Raw genomic sequence first — 19,872 nt, forward strand, 5'->3', positions numbered from 1 at the left:
CGGCCTGGCTGCTCTTGTCACAATTGTACTCTGCTAGGGTCCAGGAATCCCTAAACTGCTCTGGTACCACAGGCCCCGCAAATCCTTAAGCCACTCCTAGGCACCACACAAAATGGCTTCCATGTAGGGCAATTGCAAAATGAAGCTAATCTCAAAATGTTGTGATGTTGCAAATCAAAATGCTTCCTGTAGTGGATGCACAGTTTCTGAATGGGTGCTGCTTGTATACACCAAGATAACACCTCCTGTACTCTTCCAAACTGATTCCTACTCTGGAGGATGTATGTCAGGACTGGCTCTTTGCTTTGTGAAAAAGATGTTTTGTCAAAGAAGCAAATGACTGTGGAAAAACCCCTTTGTGGGAGGATTAGACCTAACAACCCTAGTAAGGGTCACTGCAACCATAGGGTTGTTGTTACTGATCATTGCTCTCTAGGTTGTTTTACTGGACTTTTGTAAGCCTACAAAAAAAAAACACTCTGCAGAGTATTCCATGTGTAGTACATCACAAGAATTATTAAACATTCCTGTATTTGGAGGAATTTGCCCGAGTTGTTTGGCTTCTTGGGCGGTAGGAGCCCTGTCATGTCCATACTTTTCAGCAAAATAGTTTGTATGTAAACAGCGTTGGTTTTTTAACTGCTGGCAGTGAAATATTCAGCATCAAGTTCATATGCTTCAGCTCAGCAACTACTCCCAAATTTGATTTTTCACAAGCAAACACACATAATAATCTAAAGGCTCAAATTGGATTTTTAAAAAGATGGCTGAGGTGGTATTTTCTTTGGAAAATCAGTGCCTCTCTACCTGCTTCAGTGTGAGATTTTAAGCCATGTGCCATTGGATTCTGGAGAATTGTTTGCCCTGTGGATCATAGTAATAGTATTTCTATAATTACAGATCCACTTTGCTTTTTAAAGAACTGTAGCTAATGAAGATTCACCTCAAGAACAAATGTTGTGTGGGAAACACTCTTCTTTGCCAAGCATCTCTTGGTTTGGGAGTGGCCCCCTTCATAGCACCCATTTTGCTAGGGGTGTGATTCACTTGTGGAACTGGTTCCAATTTGGGAGTTGTCTGTCTTGAAGCAGTGGGCCTGGTTGGTGAGTCTTCCTTCCAGTTGAACTAGTTCTGGCTTGGGGAGTTGTCTCATCTCTCGAACTAAGTTTCTTTGCATTGTTCTGCATCCTTGGAGAAATTGATCAACTTGGTTAAAAAAAACACAGTTCTAGATAATGAATATCTTTCACCTCCAGAACCAGACTAGGTTGAACAGATGGTGGGTAGTATTTCCTGTTTATTTTGAAAATATCATTTCAATAAAACAGAAAAAGTTTGCCAATATGTACCTACCAAAGATATTAAAATTTGATGGATGTTTTAACCTGAAAAGCCAAGACTATATTACCCAATTTTCTTTGTATTACTTGTGGATTATTTTAAAATAAGTGCTGTGGATGGGAAGGGTATTTTCATGGAGCTGAGATGTAAAAGCAGTTTTCTTGGAGAAAGTACTGGAAATAGCAGCACATTTCATCCAAACCAGAATTTGGACTGGATTTCTGAAGTCTGGTTTAAACAGACTGTTACCAAAATATTTCTGGAAGGTTCTGGCATGTCTTCCATTGGCACCCTCTGGTCTGTGTGAGGTCTTCCTTCTTTCACCAGCAATCCAAGGAACCATACTGGAAGGATACCAAACTCTTGGATGTTGTGTTCTTTACTGATGCTATAGTTCATGTGGATAATGTACTTAGATGGACCAAATACATGCTGACCATTCAGAATATTAAATCCAACTCTGATTTGCACAGTGCAAATCTCGTACCTCCTGCCAATGAGGAGTCATTCGCCAAGGTCTAATGCCTACAGCCACAGCCTGCCCAAAGGTTCAATCAGGTACTAGATCTATCATGACTGGAGATCCCTGGAACTAGGAGATTCTTCCTCTGATTTTTTATTTATTTTATTTATTTCTTATATTTCTATATTGCTCTCCCATGAGGCTCACGACAGTTTACTCAAAATGTAGGGATAATACAGTGCAATTCATAACATCGACAACAATAATAGAGGGTTCCATAACCAAAGGCAATAAGTATTGTAACATTTCTCATAATGATAACTTTCTAACCATGATCCCATAGATTGGTAGTTTTGGGTTCAGATCATGAGGGGGGTTTCTGGGGGCCCAGTGGATGTTGTTGAATCAGTCAGCCTCAATCAAATGCCTAGTGGAAGAGCTCCCTTTTGCAGGCCCTGTGGAATTGTGGGAATTCAGTTCATTATAGGGAGAATATAGCTGAAGAGTGAGGAATTGCAGGGAAATTTTTACCAGAATCAGATGCATGGATATTTCTGCAGAATTTTGTTTCACTGATCACTGGCTATAACTAATTCTGCATTGTACCTTGAAGTGCAAGGGTCCAATCTAAAAAGAACATTATGTCAGACTTCTTTCAGAAGGACCTTGAGTAAAGGAGGTTTTTATTGGAATGTGGTAACTATCAGACAGAAGTTGTTCTTTCCTTTTAGAGTTGTCTCCCATGTCAGTCTCTTTTATGTGTGGAGAGTCATCACTGTTGTCCAACTAGGCTTGGCTGAAGGTGTGTCTACATTAGTGCTGACTTTGCTCCAGTGTACAACCTCCCTGTGGGAACTACATCATGTTGATGCTCCAAATCGGAAGTCAAAGAATTCAGTCATAATCACTGCTCTGATTATACTCCCTGCCTTCCTGCAGTGGTAATATTCAGCATTTGCAAGCAACCCCCCCCCCCCTTCCTCTTTTGTATCACTTCAGTATAGAAGGAGAAGATGCGCAGACATGATCTAATACTAATAATTATGAAAAAACTGTCAAAGCTGTGAAGTTGCTCATTTGTTATACTGGCAGTGCTTTGAAAGCTGCATGATTTATTGACTGTGGGATTTAATGTCCAAAGGCTTGCAGAACAGAATTCTTGTGAGAATACACCTGCCTTAGTTGAGAGAAATGATCATGGGAACAGAAACGAAGAGCTGGGGGAGGATTAAGTTGTCTAAATAGCAGAAATGGTATGAGATTTTTGTTTTCTTCAGAACCAGAAACATTATGAATCCTTTTCAGTTGTTACAGTTTTGGCACTCCGTTGAGTACTGGAAGAGCACCTTAGTTGTATGAATGGCACATTTTTCAGCTTCAATGCATAGTAATAGAAAATCAGTTTTGAGGACCTGAGACACTGACCATTGGATGTTACCATGTTTTTATGTAAAGCTCTTATGAATATTCATAATGGTTCGTGTTGTCTAAAAATCATTTCTTTTAGTTGGCATTTACACAAAGAGGCATTTTAGTTGGCATTTATTAACCTACAAAATTGAGTCTGACGGGATTCTAGTTTTGTGAGTGTGTGTGGTGGTAGTGGGGCCATTGCCTGAATCTGAATGGAGAAATTATTTTGCAGAATGGGTACAGTTGCAGCAAAAGTGATAAAGAAAGGGTAAGAACTTCCGAATGTTGATTTTCAGCTTCATGATGTTGGAAAATTCAATGTTCAGTGTACAAAGAAGAGAAGAAGACCCTGTAGAGAGAAGTAAGAAGACAATTAGATAAGATAGTGAGGTCAGCACTTTCTCTCCTTTTAAGTGTCATTCCTTGCCTGTCTCAAGATTACTACTTGTCTCAAGATTACTACTTTAAGGACAATCCCCTGCTTCTTCTTGGAAGTTCTACCTTTTGTCTTTCCTGCTCTCTCAGTGGTGGTGCAGTTAAGAACCTATCTGTCTTCTTTACTATTAAGTAAATATCAAGTTCCTAAATAAACCGTTATCTGTACATTTATTGGGTTGTACAGCTTGACTGTCTTAATTACTCTGCCAACACATGATAGATGCTGTTTTTCAGGAGTTATCAAATATGTGATCTGTGACAAACTCATGTCAATTGCTGTTGGAACAGGAACTAATAGAATGTGTGGGGGTAGCCTCAGTAAAATACTGCTTAGCATTCCTTGCATGTGGTCCTTTTCTTTCCACTTCTTACTGCAGAACTAGATGTGAAGAAAGCTGCCATCCAGACTAGTCTTTGGGGAGAAACTGGGGAATGGAATGAATCTGATATTAGACATGAATTTCCTAAACTAGAAGTTTTTAAAATTTAACACTTCAAAATCCCATTTTGATTTAATATTTTTTCACCGACTTGCAAATAGTTCCCTTCTCTCTTTCTGGCATCTGTCACACCTGAAAAGCCCTTTTTCCAAGCACACATGGCAAACCCCAAGTGGCTCGTGGAGACATTTGTCTTTAAAACAATATAATCAAACCCTGATCACCTTAGAGTCAAGTTTAAGCAACCTGCATTTTTTGATATATGGCTTATATCATCAGGCCTCAGGGGGCTGCTTATTCAGTAAGTCCACAATTTGCCTTCTGAGCAGTTGCATCCATTGATTGGAATGGTCTTCACACTGAGGACAGCAATTTTGATTGATATAAGGGCATGTAGCAAAATGAACTTAAGAGCTGGTTTCCACATATAAGCCTAACTGGACCCTTAGAACATTTGCAGAAACTCCTCTGTATACCTTTAGCATCCAAGGTAAGGTGGATGATAGGTAGAAGAGGCTTTCTCCTTATGGAATTCTTTGTCAGGTGAAGATGGCCTATCACTACTAGTTTTACCTGCTTATTTGAAAGGTGTTCTGGTTGTGATTAACTGTTAAGGTGTCTTAGCTATTGCTGGCTGGGTTCTGGTTTCTTTTCCTCATTAGTATTTAGTTTGTTGCATGGTTTATTATAATTTGTTGGTGGGATGTTGCTATATACAGACCCATGTGGATCTTTTAAGATGGAAGGGTAGAAAATATTGTAAGCAAACAATGTGCTAAAAGTTCATATGGATAATATGACAAATACTTGTAACTAAAAGGTGCTGTTCAAGTTTACCAAAAATATAATGTAATGATGACAGACTAATACATGCCCTACAACTAGAACAATTACCTTCTCTTTCTGTCTCTTCTTTTCCCCAATAAATGTTTGCCTATACTGTGATGTCATATTGAGACATACTTGAAGGCCACTACTGCAGCATCAAATAAGCTGCTAACATACTCCAAAGCCAAGAGGAAACATCGGAAGAGTTTTTTTCCTTGTTGGCCTAATGATTGCCAAGGACAAAGGAAGCTAATTCAGCCATACCCCCTGGGGTTTTAGACTAATTAGGGTATGACAAAGAAGGCAGCTCAGAAACAGTGATATGGAGTAACTTGATGAACAGACATGCAGCCCTAGGCAATCAATAATATCTAGAGCATGACTGACCAGACTTCTTCCAGTCTTCCACATTCCATCAACCAAACTAGTTACTGAAGGGTTTGGTCTTCTTTCGGGTCAAGGCTAGCATAGGCTATTCTGGGAAGTTTTCATGGCCCAGGGGATGTATCAAGTTTGCTCAGCATGTTTTTGACAGGTGGCAGGCAGGACAGGGGATACCAGTTATCTCTGTTTTCCCATGTGTCCCACCCACCAAAGCTAGCAGCTACTCTCTGCCTATGAGATCTGAGAGTGATTCACTGAACTGACTCCTCTTGTGTATGCATGAGTAAGCATTTGGCTGAGCAGAGGGTCAGTGTGGATGAAAAAGAGATGCCCTCTATGATATTAGGGGTCTCCATGTATGCATGGAGGAATGCTACTTTGATGAAAGGATTCATCTTGGCTTGTAAAAATAGATTTTTTTTTTGAACAGGAGTTTTATGTAAAAATTTGTTAAGGATATTCGGTTGTTCTGCTAATAAAACTAGGATTAATTTGAGGCTACTCCACCCTTCAAAGAACATGTTTTCCTCAGCAAAGCATGTTCTGGTTAGTTATGAGTAATGGAAACGTTTATGAGTAATATGAGCCAGGGTGGTATAATGATGGGTAGAGTGTTGGACCAGGATCTTGGAGACTCAGGTTCTGATCCCCACAGTGTCATCAGTCCTGGACCAGTTGCACGATCTCCACCCTACCTTACTAGACATGGTTGTTGTGAGAACGAAATAAGTTATGTAAACTGTCCTAAAAACCGCTTAGAGGAAAGACCAGGTAAAAATGTACTGGATAGATGAGCTGATGTAGCCACAATTTGGTAGTTGTATCACCTGCTGAAATCTGTAAGCTCCCAATGTGTAATAATTACATTGCCACAAATGGGCTCCTGGATGAACCTGCCATTTCCAGTTTGTATGCTTTGTACTCTGATCTCAAACAATGCCCTTTAGACAAGCTGACAGCTGCATTCTCCCATGCTCTAGGACAGACCTGAGTGAGAAGTCATAGGGATGCAGTTCCTGTGGAAAAATGGTGTCCCAGTGCATGCTGGGACTGCACACAGAATTCTATTAATAACCTAAATTTGGTCTACAGCCATATATTAATTCTGGAAATAAAAAATAGATATAAACAGATCAGTGAGAAACCCTGCAGAAATACAGAACACAGATGTAGAAAATGTAATGTTCCTGTCATGTTCTAGTCCTTAAAACAGATTTGAAAGGGTATGGATTCCTCATGAAACTGCAACAGACAAAGGAAGGATTAGAAGAATTTCTCTTTCAAATTGATCACTTATGAACTGAGAAAACTTTAGTGTAAAGCCTTGTAGAAAAAGAAACTTCCAAACTTCCAGTGTCTGTGGAAGAGTTACTTCAGTTGCAAGTAGAAATTTCATAAATTAACTGAGCGAAGTAGCAGGATACAGGTAACTTACTCCTAATTTTTAAATACTTTCTGTTCCTTAGAATTAATTCTGCCAATTTAGGCTCAGTCCTAAGAATACTTTCCCAGGATGTGCAAAAAAAAAAAACATGTCAATACAGACCGGTATCCCCATACCTATGTGAGCCTATGGCCAGTATTATATTATTATTATATATATAAAGTTTAAATTCTCAATACCTATAAAATTGATAAAAATATTGAAGACTCAGAGAACTTGTCACTGATGAAAGAATCTCACTGAAAACGGATATTACCTGGATTCCGTTTTGACAGAAGTCCTACAGAATAAAGAAATAAGGAAAACTACAAAAAAGGACACTTTTCTTTCTTTTATTAATATATTTATTGTATTGCCATTGGATAGGTCTGTTTCTCTCTATTTTGCACAAAAAATGTTATTTTTCAGGTTTCTATGTATTCCTAAATACAGTAAATATTCAGGAATGCCGAATCTCTTCTGCTCTATAAGTCTGAGATATTTAAAGAGACCAAAATATATTTAAATGCCACAGGCCCAGAGTTCACTCCTTGCTGCAACTTCATGGTTTGGATTGGAAAAGGCTTTTGAATGCAATAGGGTATTTTTTTTGGGGGGGAGTATTATTTCAGCTTGGATTAACTAAATGCACACCCCAAGCACTATTAAATAAATTGGGACTTAGCTCTGAGTACACCTGCTTAGGACTGCTTTCTAAGTTTCCTCCAAATATAATTAATGCAATAATAATCATTGAATGTAATCAAGATAACACTGTGAACATGGATAAAAATATAGGTAATAAAGCTAGATTTTTATTAAAACATGGTTATTGTCTAACAATTGGTTGCTAGAAATTCAATTTATTTTTAATCTGGATCTAGAAAATTTGCCTTTTGCACACTGTAGTTTCATATGAGCCTTTGGACAAGACCTGACAAACTGCAGTGCTTAGATAGATGCTTTCATGTAGGGAGGAATGACAGTATATTCTCTTTCTGAATGATGGCATACAGTGCAACACCAAACAGCCCAGGGACATGTTTAACATCGTATTGGCCTAGTATTTCCCTTTAAGTTATAGCTACTCCATTTCTATAAACAGGTTATTTCCAGGCATTTGTGTTTTTATGAAATGCTTAGTTTCACTTAATGTTTATTCATCACAAAGTTAATTGGCTTTCAACCACATGCCATACCTTTCTTGAGTTGTCAGTCCTTCACTCGCAATCTCAAGAAGACTGGGATGGGCAGAGCCTCATGTGAACAGTGTCCAGTGATGCACATCCTTTTGGGGTGTTTAACTGGAGGTGATGTCACTGTATTGCCAGACACTCTAGGTTTGCCCTGAAATTCTATGGCAAATGTATTCTTGTGACACAATGACATCGCTTCCACCCACACAGCTATTGGTATGCTGAGTGATGACAGGCAATCAAGGTGCTTTGGTAGGGATTTGCCTGTGTGTGTAAGACTACTAAATTTATTAGCACCAAAATTACTTTACTAATGGCTTTGTATTCTGTGAAAGGGATAAAGAGATACAGGTGAGAATCAAGCATCTGACTGTTGCTGCAGCCCATACCTTTAGGTGTTTGAGTTCAGCCTCTATGCAACATCTCCTATCTTGCCAGCAAGTTCTGTTATCAATTCCCATCCCCATCATTGTCTAAGGCATATTCTATCATGGTCAGAAAGTCCCATGCCTCTAAAATAGCTTTCTTGAAGATTAAATATTTGCATGTCTTCTTTCCACCCAGCTAGAACCCTCAAGGCTATTAACTTGAGGGTTCTAGCTTTAAAGACATAAAACTCAGATTTTAAAAACAGACCGTAAAAACTAGCAATTTAAAACAAACATTAAAACCAACTTTTTAAAACAATCCATATATATAGACACCTCCTTTCTTGTTTACTTTTCACTGCTGATTTATATATAAATATAAATAACAGAACTTGCTAATATCTATAAATCAGCAATGAAAAATGAAAAAGAAAAGGGGGTGTCAATTAGAGTATACCAGACAAAAGAGAAGAGTCTTTACCCAGAGAGGGTGATAGGTTAATCTCCTTGGTGTAAGGTTGCCAGGTCTCCCTCTCTAGCAGAGTATTTCCCACTGGTAGCTGCCGCTGGCCAGTAGGCTAGGGCAAATGGTAGGGCATAACCTAAAAACATCATAAAATACAGCCACCATAATCCTAAATATTCACAATCAGCAGTCCACAAGGCTGTAACAATATAATATGTAACTTTACCTGAAGCGTCAAAAACCAAAAACACCAGTATGGGTCCCAATCAAGATTGGTGATAAAACAGCCAGGGATGATGACCAACATCCAGGCCCAGCGCAGTACCAGGCCCGGGAAAACCAGGGGTGGGGGGAGACCCGACCTTAACCTCGGGATCTCAACCTGGCCTCAACCAAACACCTGGCAAGAGAGCTCCATTTTGCAGGCCCTGTGGAATTCAGAGAGCTCAGTCAGGGCCTGCAGCTCTCCCGGGAGCTCATTCCACCAGGTAGGAGCCAGGACCAAAAAGGCCCTGGCCCTGGTCAAGGTCAGGCATGCCTCCCAGGGACCCAGGATCATCAGCAAATTCATACCCACAGAGCGAAGTGCCCTACGGGGGTCATTAGCAGTTAAGTGATCCCGTGGGTAGGTAGGGAGCAAGCCGTGTATAGCCTTAATGGTCAGAACCAAAACTTTGAACTTGATCTGAAAGCAAACTGGCAACCAATGAAGCTGCCTCAGCAACAGCTGGACATGGTCCTCCAAAATGACCTAGTAAGGACCCATGCAGCCACATTCTGTACCAGTTGCAGTTTTTGAGTCAAGGACAAGGATAGGCCCACATACTCTAACCTGGAAGTCTAACCTTTAAATATAAACAGAAACTCAGAGCAGTAAGAAATTTCAGGTATTCCCAAGATTATACCTGGAGTCAGGTAATTTTTGTTTTTTTGTTTATAGTCCACCTTTCTTATTAAGATTCTAAGTAGATTACACAGTGTTCATCTATAATAGTCCATACAAAGAGACAGTGTACGTCAATATGATCAATGGGAGGAGACTTCAAATAAGCGGCATTTTGGACTGGGATTATCAAAATATAAGTGGCAGTAGCATATTAGGCATGATACATAGTGTGGATATCATGGGAAAATGGTATTTGTCAATGTAATTTTGGTGCCTCTGTCCATCATCTTTGAAGTGAGGTGCCGGAAGGGTGGAGCCAGAAAAATGTCCCCATCTTCAGGAAGAAGAAAAGGAGGGGCAAGGGAATAGAGGGGATAATCACTAAATTTGCAGCAAATACAGTACACAATAAAGTCAAGATTTGGGATGCTCTTGACAGTCTTGAAAGCTGGGCTAAATTAAAAAAATGAATTTCAGCAGAGATAAATGTAAAGTTCTGCATTTAAGTACAAAAAAATCAAATGCATAATTATTGGATTCAGGAGACTTGTATTTGCAGTACATGCAAGAATGATCTAGTGGTCTTGGTAGATCATACACTGAACATGAGTCAGTGGTGTGATGAGGTCACTTAAAAAGCAAATGCAATTTTGGGCTGCATGAACAGAAGTGTCCAGATCATACAGAGTAATGTTATCACTGTATTTTGCTTTGGTTAGACCTCTTTGGGAGTACTGTGTTCAGTTTTGGGCACCATAGGTTAAGAAGGATGTTAAGACTGCAAAGACTGCAGCAAGTATTGGACCATCACATTAATTTTGCACACAAGTAAAGTGATGCTCAAAATCTTACAGCAAAGATTGTTACTGTAACAAGCCAAGTGTTGTCCTAGCCTCCATGGCATTACTGCAAGCTGTGTCTTCACCAGAACCCCTAAACAACTTTGCTGTCCCACCTAAGTTACATAATTCTACAGTTAGGTATCTTCTGCCTACTTTCATATTGTAAATACTTTGTCATGCTGCAGTCAAACTATTCCACAGCATTTGATTGTTCCTGAAAGATAATGTTAGGAATGTCGATAGTAGACGGTGGAAGCAATGCCATTGCATGGACAGAGAACTAAGCTCAGATCTTGGAGGCCTGAGCTTGTAAACCACTTGATCTCAGTCATGATTCCCTTCTATGAGGTAATGGGGGCATTATTGTGTTGGGGTACCAAAGGAAATTGCAATGTTGAAGTGCTTTTTTGTGAAAGAGCAAGAACTAATGCTTAAGTTATTGTTATTAATCATAATAACACTTCAATCACAGAGGTTATAGTTATTTTTTTTAATCTGAATGGGGAAACTTAGTGGCTGGTCACCTGCTTTGCATGCAAAAGGTCTCAGGTTCAGTCCCTAGCAGCTTCAGTTAAAATGATCAGAAATTAGATCAGATGCAAAAGAGCTCTACCTAGGACTCTAGAATGAGGCTACTAATCAGGCCAGACAAAACAGAAGTTAATAGACCATGTATTTACAACAAATACTGTTACCATATACAAAAGGCGAAATGCTAGATGCTCAAACTGGATTCAGAAAAAGAAGAAGCACTAGAGATCATTTTGCAAATTTACACTGGTCACTGGAGCACATGAATTTCAGAAGAAAATTAGGTATATTGCATAGATTATAGCAAAACATTTGATTGTGTGGATCGTAAAAGGCTATGGTTGTTTTTTAAGGCAATGGCTATTCCACAGCATTTGATTGTTTTGATGTGCAATCTATACTCTGGACAAAAGACCATTGTTAGGACAGAATATGGAGTGACAGAATGGTTTCCCATTGGCAAAGGTGTCAGACAAGGATGTTTTTTCTCTCCCTAGCTCTTCAAATCTATATGCAGGACATATTACCAGCATTAGTATTAGTTGAAGGTGGAGTGAAAATAGGTTGAAGGAACAATTTGAGATATGCAGATAGTACCACATTATTGGCAGAAAACAATGAAGACTTGAAATGACTACTGATGAAGGTTAAAGCAGAAAAGGCAAAGCATGATTATAACAGAACATCAAAATGAGAAAACTAATCACTACAGAAGAAGAAGAAGAAGAAGAAGAAGAAGAAGAAGAAGAAGAAGAAGAAGAAGAAGAAGAAGAAGAAGAAGAAGAGGAGGAGGAGGAGGAGAAGGAGGAGAAGGAGGAGGAGGGTCTTATATGCCGCTTTTCTCTACCCGAAGGAGGCTCAAAGCGGCTTACAGTCGCCTTCTCTTTCCTCTCCCCACAACAGACACCCTGTGAGGTGGGTGAGGCTGAGAGAGCGCTGATATCACTGCTCAGTCAAAACAGTTTTATCAGTTCTGTGGCGAGCCCAAGGTCACCGAGCTGGCTGCATGTGGGGGAGTGCAGAATCAAACCCAGCATGCCAGATTAGAAGTCCACACTCCTAACCACTACACCAAACTGGCCTTAAGGTTTATGATGAAGAAAGTGAAATTGCTCAAGATTTGCTATTCCTGGCTCCATTGTCAACCAAAAGGGAGCCTGAAACAAACAAAAATCAGGAGATTGAAATTGGAAGGAGCTAAAAAAGATAATTTTATGGCCCCGGACTGACAAGAATTCCAGCCAGTCGAGTGAGGGGCCATTCGGATGGCGCAAAGCGCCTTCCGATTGGGCCCTCACCAGGACAGACCAGAGTTCCATCCAGTCCAGCCCGCCCACCCAGGCAATCTGGAGACATCGCTGCAAGTCTGCTCCTGACCACCACAGGGAGAGGAGGTCAGTAGGGCTGCCAAGGGGGATGAGAACAGAGGCTAGGACAGGATGCACCAGCCCTTTTCACCCCAAGGCTGTCCTAACTGTCATGTCCAACTGTAAATTGCTTCAGAACACTGACAGAGCTGGCAGGAGGCTGGAGAGTGCACTCCCCCCCTTCAGACCTGCTGCAAAGTAGCCTTTAACAGCCCCTGACTGAGGCATTTCTGAGAGCAATGCAGGAGAGCCTCAGGGCATGGGGGGGCATTCCTTTTGAGGGGGTGGGGAATTTCTCCTTCTGCCAAACGGCTAACAGGGAGGCCACAGAAAAGGCCCTTCTCACTTAAAATACTGCTCTGGCCGGGGGTTAGACACAGCCAAGCCATGTGTATTTCTTCCTTGCAACTCTCTGCAGATTTGAAGTCACTGCACAGCGTTATTCTGCAGATGAAACTGGATGCTGTTGCGGAGGTTCTTTTGTGTTCTGTTTCATCTGCACAACAACCCTTTGCAGTAGGCCTCAAGTCTTTCAATTCAACAACAACCTGTGTGGGAGGCCTTAAATTTTTCTTCTATACCACAACCCTGTTCAAAGTAGCTCTTTCTGCCTGGGTGGCTGATCTTTATACCGTGAAGATGAGCTGTAATTTCAGGAGCTCTCCAGGCCTCACATGGAGGTTGGCTACCCCTGGGTTGGAAATATTCCTCGAGTTCTGGTGGTGGGACTTAAAAATTGTACAATGCCTCAGAGTCCAGCCTTCAAGGAGGCCGTGGGTACGCTTCTGGGCCCGGGGAGGGGGACAAAAGCACACCTAGCACCTGTTGTATTTACAAGTACAACGGGCTTGGTCCCTAGTAAGTTAATAAAGCCTCTCTGCTTTTGTCTAGCCTGGTGGAATACTCTGCCTAATGAGATCAGGGCCCTGTGGGACCTTAAACAATTCCTCAGGGCCTGCAAAACAGAGCTATTCTGCCAGGCCTATGGTTGAGGCCAGGAAGTAACATCAAGAAACATTGGCCTCCCTGCCTTTAATTCACCCAATAAATTAAACCCTATGTGCTGATTAGCACCTCCTTTCCCCCAGTAAGTTTTCATTCTGGAAAGAGGTGGCAGCTTTTAAATGATTTTTAAACCTTAAATTATATATATGCTAGGGGCAAAGCCCGTTGAATTCAGGAAATCCACAGATGCTAGATTGGGAGATGGGGGTGGAAGAACATTGCGGATGGCCTCTCCCTCCCACCAGGATCTGGAAAGGCTGCAGGCTTGAGGCCCCCAGGCAGGGAATTCACCGGCAGAGGCATCTCGCACGCAGCAGAGATCTGTAGCCTCTGAGCCTCAGAGGGAAGTGGAAGGAGGAGGGGATGGTGAGGGGTGGAGGATGGAATGCAATTGGCTGGCCGCTGGGCAGACAGGCAAGCAGGTTGGAGAAGGAGGTACTCAGGGGTGGGACAGCCGCCCTGAGTGGGTGTTAAGCGCTGAGTGGCACTTAAGCCATGAGACCAGTTCTTCCTCCAAGCCCTTACCAGAATTATTAAGTGGAACAGATATATATTTAAATGTTTAATTTTGGGAATTTTTAAAATATTGTTCATTTTATTTTTGTTATCCACCGTGAGCTACCAGGAGAGGGTGGAATACAAATGGAGTTATACATAAAAATGTATATTAAAAAAATATTTTTAAATGTCAGGGTTTATCGGATTGCGAGGCAGTCCCATAACTGCTAGCTATGATTTCATGAGATCTTAGTTGACTTTTAAAAAGTTGAGTTGTGTGCATTGACTATTTTTTAACCATATCCACTGAAAACATTTTAAAACACAGGTTTCTCATAGATTTTTAGAAACATCATCCCTTTCTCGACCTGGATCCACTGTGTAGATTTTCTAATCTGCACTCTGAGAACGAGTTCAGATTAGATCTATGATCATTTGTTAATTTAATTAAATCTAGATTTATTTATTTGTTGTAATTGCAGTACTAATATGGGCAAGCTCCACTCCTCAAAACTAGGCTCCATGTGATAATAGGCCTACTGTTATATGTATATTCAAGGAAAATCATACATGCAGCTACATATGTGCAGACAAGTCTAAACCATTTCTACTCAACTGTTCACTTATCTGAACCATGACAAAACTCTCAACAGTGTCTTTGTTCCCTCAAGGTTAGTTGTGCACCATCCTCGATGGGGAGAAGGTATAACTCAGTGATAGAGTATTAGTTATAATATGGTCATAAATCATGTTTTTGTTTTATATTTTTATTGATTCTTACTGACTGCTTGGTTTTGTTTTAGTGTTGTAACCAACCTCAAGCAGGTCTTGAGAGGTAACGTACAAATTTTCTAAATAAATAAATGTTCCATCTTGCTAATAATTCCTGTAGCCTCTGCCTTGAAGTTACTGAAATCTTTCCCTTCTTTTATTCAGAATTTGCAATGATGAGGTGGATTATGGAGCAATGACAATACAGAAAGCCATACAACTCCTGTGTTCCTCAGATGAGAAGTACCAGGCTATGGGTGGTTACTACCTCCAGCACACCTGCTTTCAAGATGAATCTGCCAAGCAAGAGGTAAAATTATTTTTTATCATGGTGCTTCTCTTATGTGTAGTTTTATGCTAGATGCTTAAATGGAACTTTAATGGAATTTGTGACCCCAGTAGATAGAAAAATAGGTCACACTGGAAGAGAGAGGTCATGAGTTGTTAATTCCACATTGAAAGGTTGTGATAAAATTATGATGTTTTTGAGTCCATGACTGAAGTAAATGAATCAGTAAACTCAGACTGCAATAGAGAATCAGACCACAGATCTCCATACTATCTCCATACTGTCTTCTTTGACTGACAATAGTTCTAAAACTGTGCTATGAAAGTGTGTGCTGTGCTCTCACTTATGTAAAATTATTTTAAAGTTACTGGCTCAGACTAAGAGCTTATCTGTTCAATCAACCAATACTATTTGTCAACTCAGGCTTTTTAAATCATACATGGCAAAATCTTCACAGTTATCCCAAGTGAGATGCTAATTAGACTAATCAAGTGATTGAATATATCATCAGTATCTATACTTCCATGTGGACAAATCTGTGAATACTTAAATCTAGAGACTGGAGTCATGAATAGACATACTTTTCTACAGACCTGAGTAAAAACTCCAAGTTTGTAAGAACAATTGAAATCTTTTACAAATGTTTTAAGCTCTCCAAAATAATCGAAGCAGTGCTCATAGATTTAAGAAACAAATGCCCTCAGTGGCCATCACTAGACAACCATAACATTATTGCCAGTTTTCAAGCCCTCGTTTCTGTCAGTAAAAGGCAGAGCGAGAGGTATGGCTTTTTCCAAGGAACATAATATATTTGTTTCTATATAGATAATGATAGCTGATTAACACAAACAGGAAATTAGCAGGTGTTGTCTGCACACCATTTCATGCATTACACATAGGCTTTCCTGCTTCTCACCTTCCTAAATAGTATTATACAAGTACCATAGTGGTGTATCTAGAACAGACTTTTTGAATAAGCAAGAACAAAAACCTTAAAGAAAAAAAGGTTTCAAGGAAACAATATAAAAGTTATTTAAGAAAACAGACAAATATAATTTAGCTAATACTGATTTTAGTAGATATGGAAAAAAAGCAATATCAGGCCAGAGATTTGTGTTATAATATTTTCAAAAAAGTGATTCTATTGACAAATGACTTTTTACTAAAAGAAACAACAGCCCTTTTGCTAATGGTAGTTGCCATTTTTAAAATCAAATTAAAATAAATCGCTGATTATCAGAAAAAGCAATACTGGTCCACAGGAGCAAAGTTCCTTCTTAGTTATATACCATTGCGGGAAATCATATTTAACTCAATCAAAAATATTTCAGTTACCATTTCTAAGTGGATATAGACCAAGAATTGAACCCAATTGTTACAATACTGTATGTCAAGGAACTATAAGTACTATATGCACAATGGAGCAGTAGTCTGAATGCACACACCTAGTGCAAGGGGTGATACGTAGTATATGCTCTAGGGGTCATACAGTACATCTTGGAAGCCACATGTTAACTTTTATTTGCAGAAAAGGACAGCTAGTTTTGTAAGCAGCTTGGATCAGTGGGTACTTCACTATCTTCTCTTTCAGGTCTACCGACTTAGTGGCATTGCCAAACTTGTAGAACTTCTCCGCAGTCCAGATGAAAATGTACAGCAAGCTGCAGCAGGGGCCCTTCGAAATTTAGTCTTCAGAAATCCAACCAACAAATTAGAAACCCGACGGCAGAATGGAATTCGAGAGTGTGTAAGCCTCCTGAGAAGAACTGGAAACACAGAAATACAGAAACAATTGACAGGTGCCGGCACCTATTTAGAACAATGTAAAAGCAACTGAATGAATGATGGACTCTACAAATATATATCAGTGGAGGCCATCTAAATGAGATCTGGAGCATCTGAAGACCTAAAAGCAAGGGGAGAAATTGTTAGAGCTACTGGAAATGAAAGAATTTTCAAGTGATTAATCATATGCCTTTAGCAGATTAATCAGTAAATGAATTGCATATTAAGAAACCTCAATATGTGCACCTTTTCAGTTACTTAGAGGAACTGGAAGATAATTATTTATGCATTCATTTAAATTGATTTATATTCTGCTTTTCTTCCCAATAAGGATCCTTGGTGACTCATAGAAGAGGGGGATGAGGATCAACAAAAACAGGAAAAGGGAAGGAAGTTTCTGAATGCAAAGCTAGTCTTCCTCTCCCTGCTAGCCAATGCTAGCCAGTCCCCAGCCCTAGACTAAAACCCTCAGGCTAAGAGCCAAAGACCAAGAGTCCTTTAGCTGACAACTCTGAATGCCTGTAAGCAGAGCAGAGGAAAACAAATTCAGTGAGGTATTATTTAGTTGCTGCTAGCTAGCAGGGAATGAGCCTCTTGTGGCGCAGAGTGGTAAGGCAGCCGTCTGAAAGCTTTGCCCATAAGGCTGGGAGTTCAATCCCAGCAGCCGGCTCAAGGTTGACTCAGCCTTCCATCCTTCCGAGGTCGGTAAAATGAGTACCCAGCTTGCTGGGGGGTAAACGGTCATGACTGGGGAAGGCACTGGCAAACCACCCCGTATTGAGTCTGCCAAGAAAACGCTAGAGGGCGTCACCCCAAGGGTCAGACATGACTCGGTGCTTGCACAGGGGATACCTTTACCTTTACCTTTTTAGCTAGCAGGGATTTCCCAAGTTCTTCCTCTGTCAGGAAGCTATGTTAAGGAAAGTCCATCTTTCATATTTGGATTGTATTTCCATATGAAACAGAGCAATGGTAGGATTTAATGTTGACATGTGTGAAACTCTATGGAGTTTTTTATTGTGTCTCAATGTAATAATAGCCCCAGAAAGTCTCTATGACCCTTTATGCACTGGGAACTTCTCTGCCCCAGCTCCCATGCAGGAACACAAATTGGGGGCAGATGAGGTGCACCAGGCCAAATGCTCCTGCGTGTGGGTTCAGGAAGAGGTGGGGCAACCTGCCACGACTAAAACTCCAGCCTGCAGCCTGGCATGAAACCTCCATTGCGTAAACGGTCTAGGACATCTTGAATATTCTCACTTTTAAAAAACAAACATAATTTGGGTCATGTATTGTTCTGGGAAAGAACTGACATAAATAAAGTCTGGACTATTGGGTTGGATCCAACCAGGGGTTTTTTTGTGTGTGTTTTGAATTGAATGAGAAGTACCATTTGATCAAACAAAGCTGTGCAGGTGTGCACAATAAGCCCTGCATGTGCAAAAGCCATGTGAGATGCATATAGAAATGAGGGGGAAAAGCTAACTGGATCCAACCCGTTATCTATACCAAATATTAGTATCAGCATTAAATACATATGAAGCTGCATTATTGCTGGTATCAGAAAGCTGGTCTATCAAGGTCAGTATTGTCTATTCAGAGTGGCAGAGATGGTTTAGAATCTCAGGGGTCTTTCACATCACCCACTATCTGGTTCTTTCAGCTGGTGATGTCAAGGATTGAATGCATGCCTTCTGCTTAAAAAGCAGATGTTCTATCACTGAGCCACAGTCTAACCCCTTAAAATTGAACCAGGAAAATTACCACAGCTTCCCTCATTTAACTTGTCATTTGCACTGTCTTTGTGTGTCTTCCTCTTCCTTCATACTCTTTCTCAATAACAAAGGTTTTCCTGAAACTACCTTCCTTTAGCCCACTTCTCAAGCCTATCAAGATCATCCTGTATTCTGATTCTGTCTTCTGTTGTGTTTGCTACCCCTCCCAAGGTCCCATCTGAGGACTAGCATCCCTAACCCCAAATGCCCCACAAAATGTTTGGGAACAGGTGATTTCCAAGAACAGGGTCTAATCAGAAGTCTGCTGTGGAATGGGGGGAAACCAGTAAGGATCACCCTCTGTTGGCAATAAAGGACCTGCATTAATGGGGTTAGATTGCAAGGAGAATGGCAAAGGCTAGATATCGGGGAGGGGGAGAGGGGATTTCACAATCAAAATAGTTCAGTAGTGAAATTAGCTACCTAAGGAGGGGGTGTGCTCCCCCTCATTGGTAATTTTTAAGACAGATACTTATCAAGGGTGCTTTAAACTGAACCTGCAGGGGATTAGACGAGATAGTTTGTAGGGCCCCTTCCAACTCTATGATTCTATATGGTTATAGCTTTGTTTTTCTTTTTGTATTTCATATTTTCTAATTTTTTTCTTCCAAGTTCATTATAAAATTCTTTAGAAGTTGGACAGTGTTTTAAATTAATTCAGTTAATATTTGGAAGTTGTCTTATTTAAAGCATATGATTTGCCCTGTTTCCTGGTGCATGCTGAGACATATGAGTCTGATAGCAACCTTTTAGCAATGTTCCTCTTGTTTGTACTTTCTAGGATTGCTCTGGAACTTATCATCCACTGATGAGCTTAAAGAAGATTTGATACATGAAGCTCTTCCTGTTTTGACTGACTGTGTTATTATCCCTTTTTCTGGGTGGACTGATGGCATTAGTAACAGATCAAGAGAAATTGTTGATCCAGAAGTATTCTTCAATGCCACTGGTTGTTTGAGGTATGAAAATGTATAAATATTTGGGCCTTACCAAAAGAAATTAAGATGCATTTTAGTTGACATTGTAATTACCATCAATAGTTCCTTTTTGCAGGTCCTTTTGAAATAACTACAGATACAAGTGACTTGAGAGCCCAGTAGTTAGAGTATAAAATGCATCCTGGGAAGGCCTACATTCAAATTCTTACACAGCTGTAGAGTTCATTGGACCACCCCACCCCATACAACCTACCACAGAGGTTTGTTGTAAAGATAAATTGAGGGTGGCAACCATGGAAGTTCTGTGACCTTATTAACAAAAGGAAGATATTAAAATAATCTGAATAATTCCCATCAATAGATTCTAGCACTCTGACAGAAAATTGTATTTTCCATCACTGTTTCAAATTGTGTAAAGAAAGAAT

The 19,872-nt window shown here is 40.2% G+C and overlaps 1 protein-coding gene across 1 annotated transcript in view; it reads left to right on the plus strand.

The window, feature by feature from the left end:
• Nucleotides 1-19,872, plus strand: part of PKP1 (plakophilin 1) — a 64,173-nt gene that overhangs the window by 28,740 nt on the left and 15,561 nt on the right. The window contains exons 4-6 of the mRNA XM_077335016.1: nucleotides 14,826-14,970; nucleotides 16,541-16,748; nucleotides 19,291-19,468. Of these exons, the coding sequence (XP_077191131.1) occupies nucleotides 14,826-14,970; nucleotides 16,541-16,748; nucleotides 19,291-19,468 (531 nt within the window). The remainder of the gene's footprint in view (nucleotides 1-14,825; nucleotides 14,971-16,540; nucleotides 16,749-19,290; nucleotides 19,469-19,872) is intronic.

The sequence above is a fragment of the Paroedura picta genome, chromosome 4 (genome assembly GCF_049243985.1).
Source record: "Paroedura picta isolate Pp20150507F chromosome 4, Ppicta_v3.0, whole genome shotgun sequence".
Taxonomy (NCBI): Eukaryota; Metazoa; Chordata; class Lepidosauria; order Squamata; family Gekkonidae; genus Paroedura; species Paroedura picta.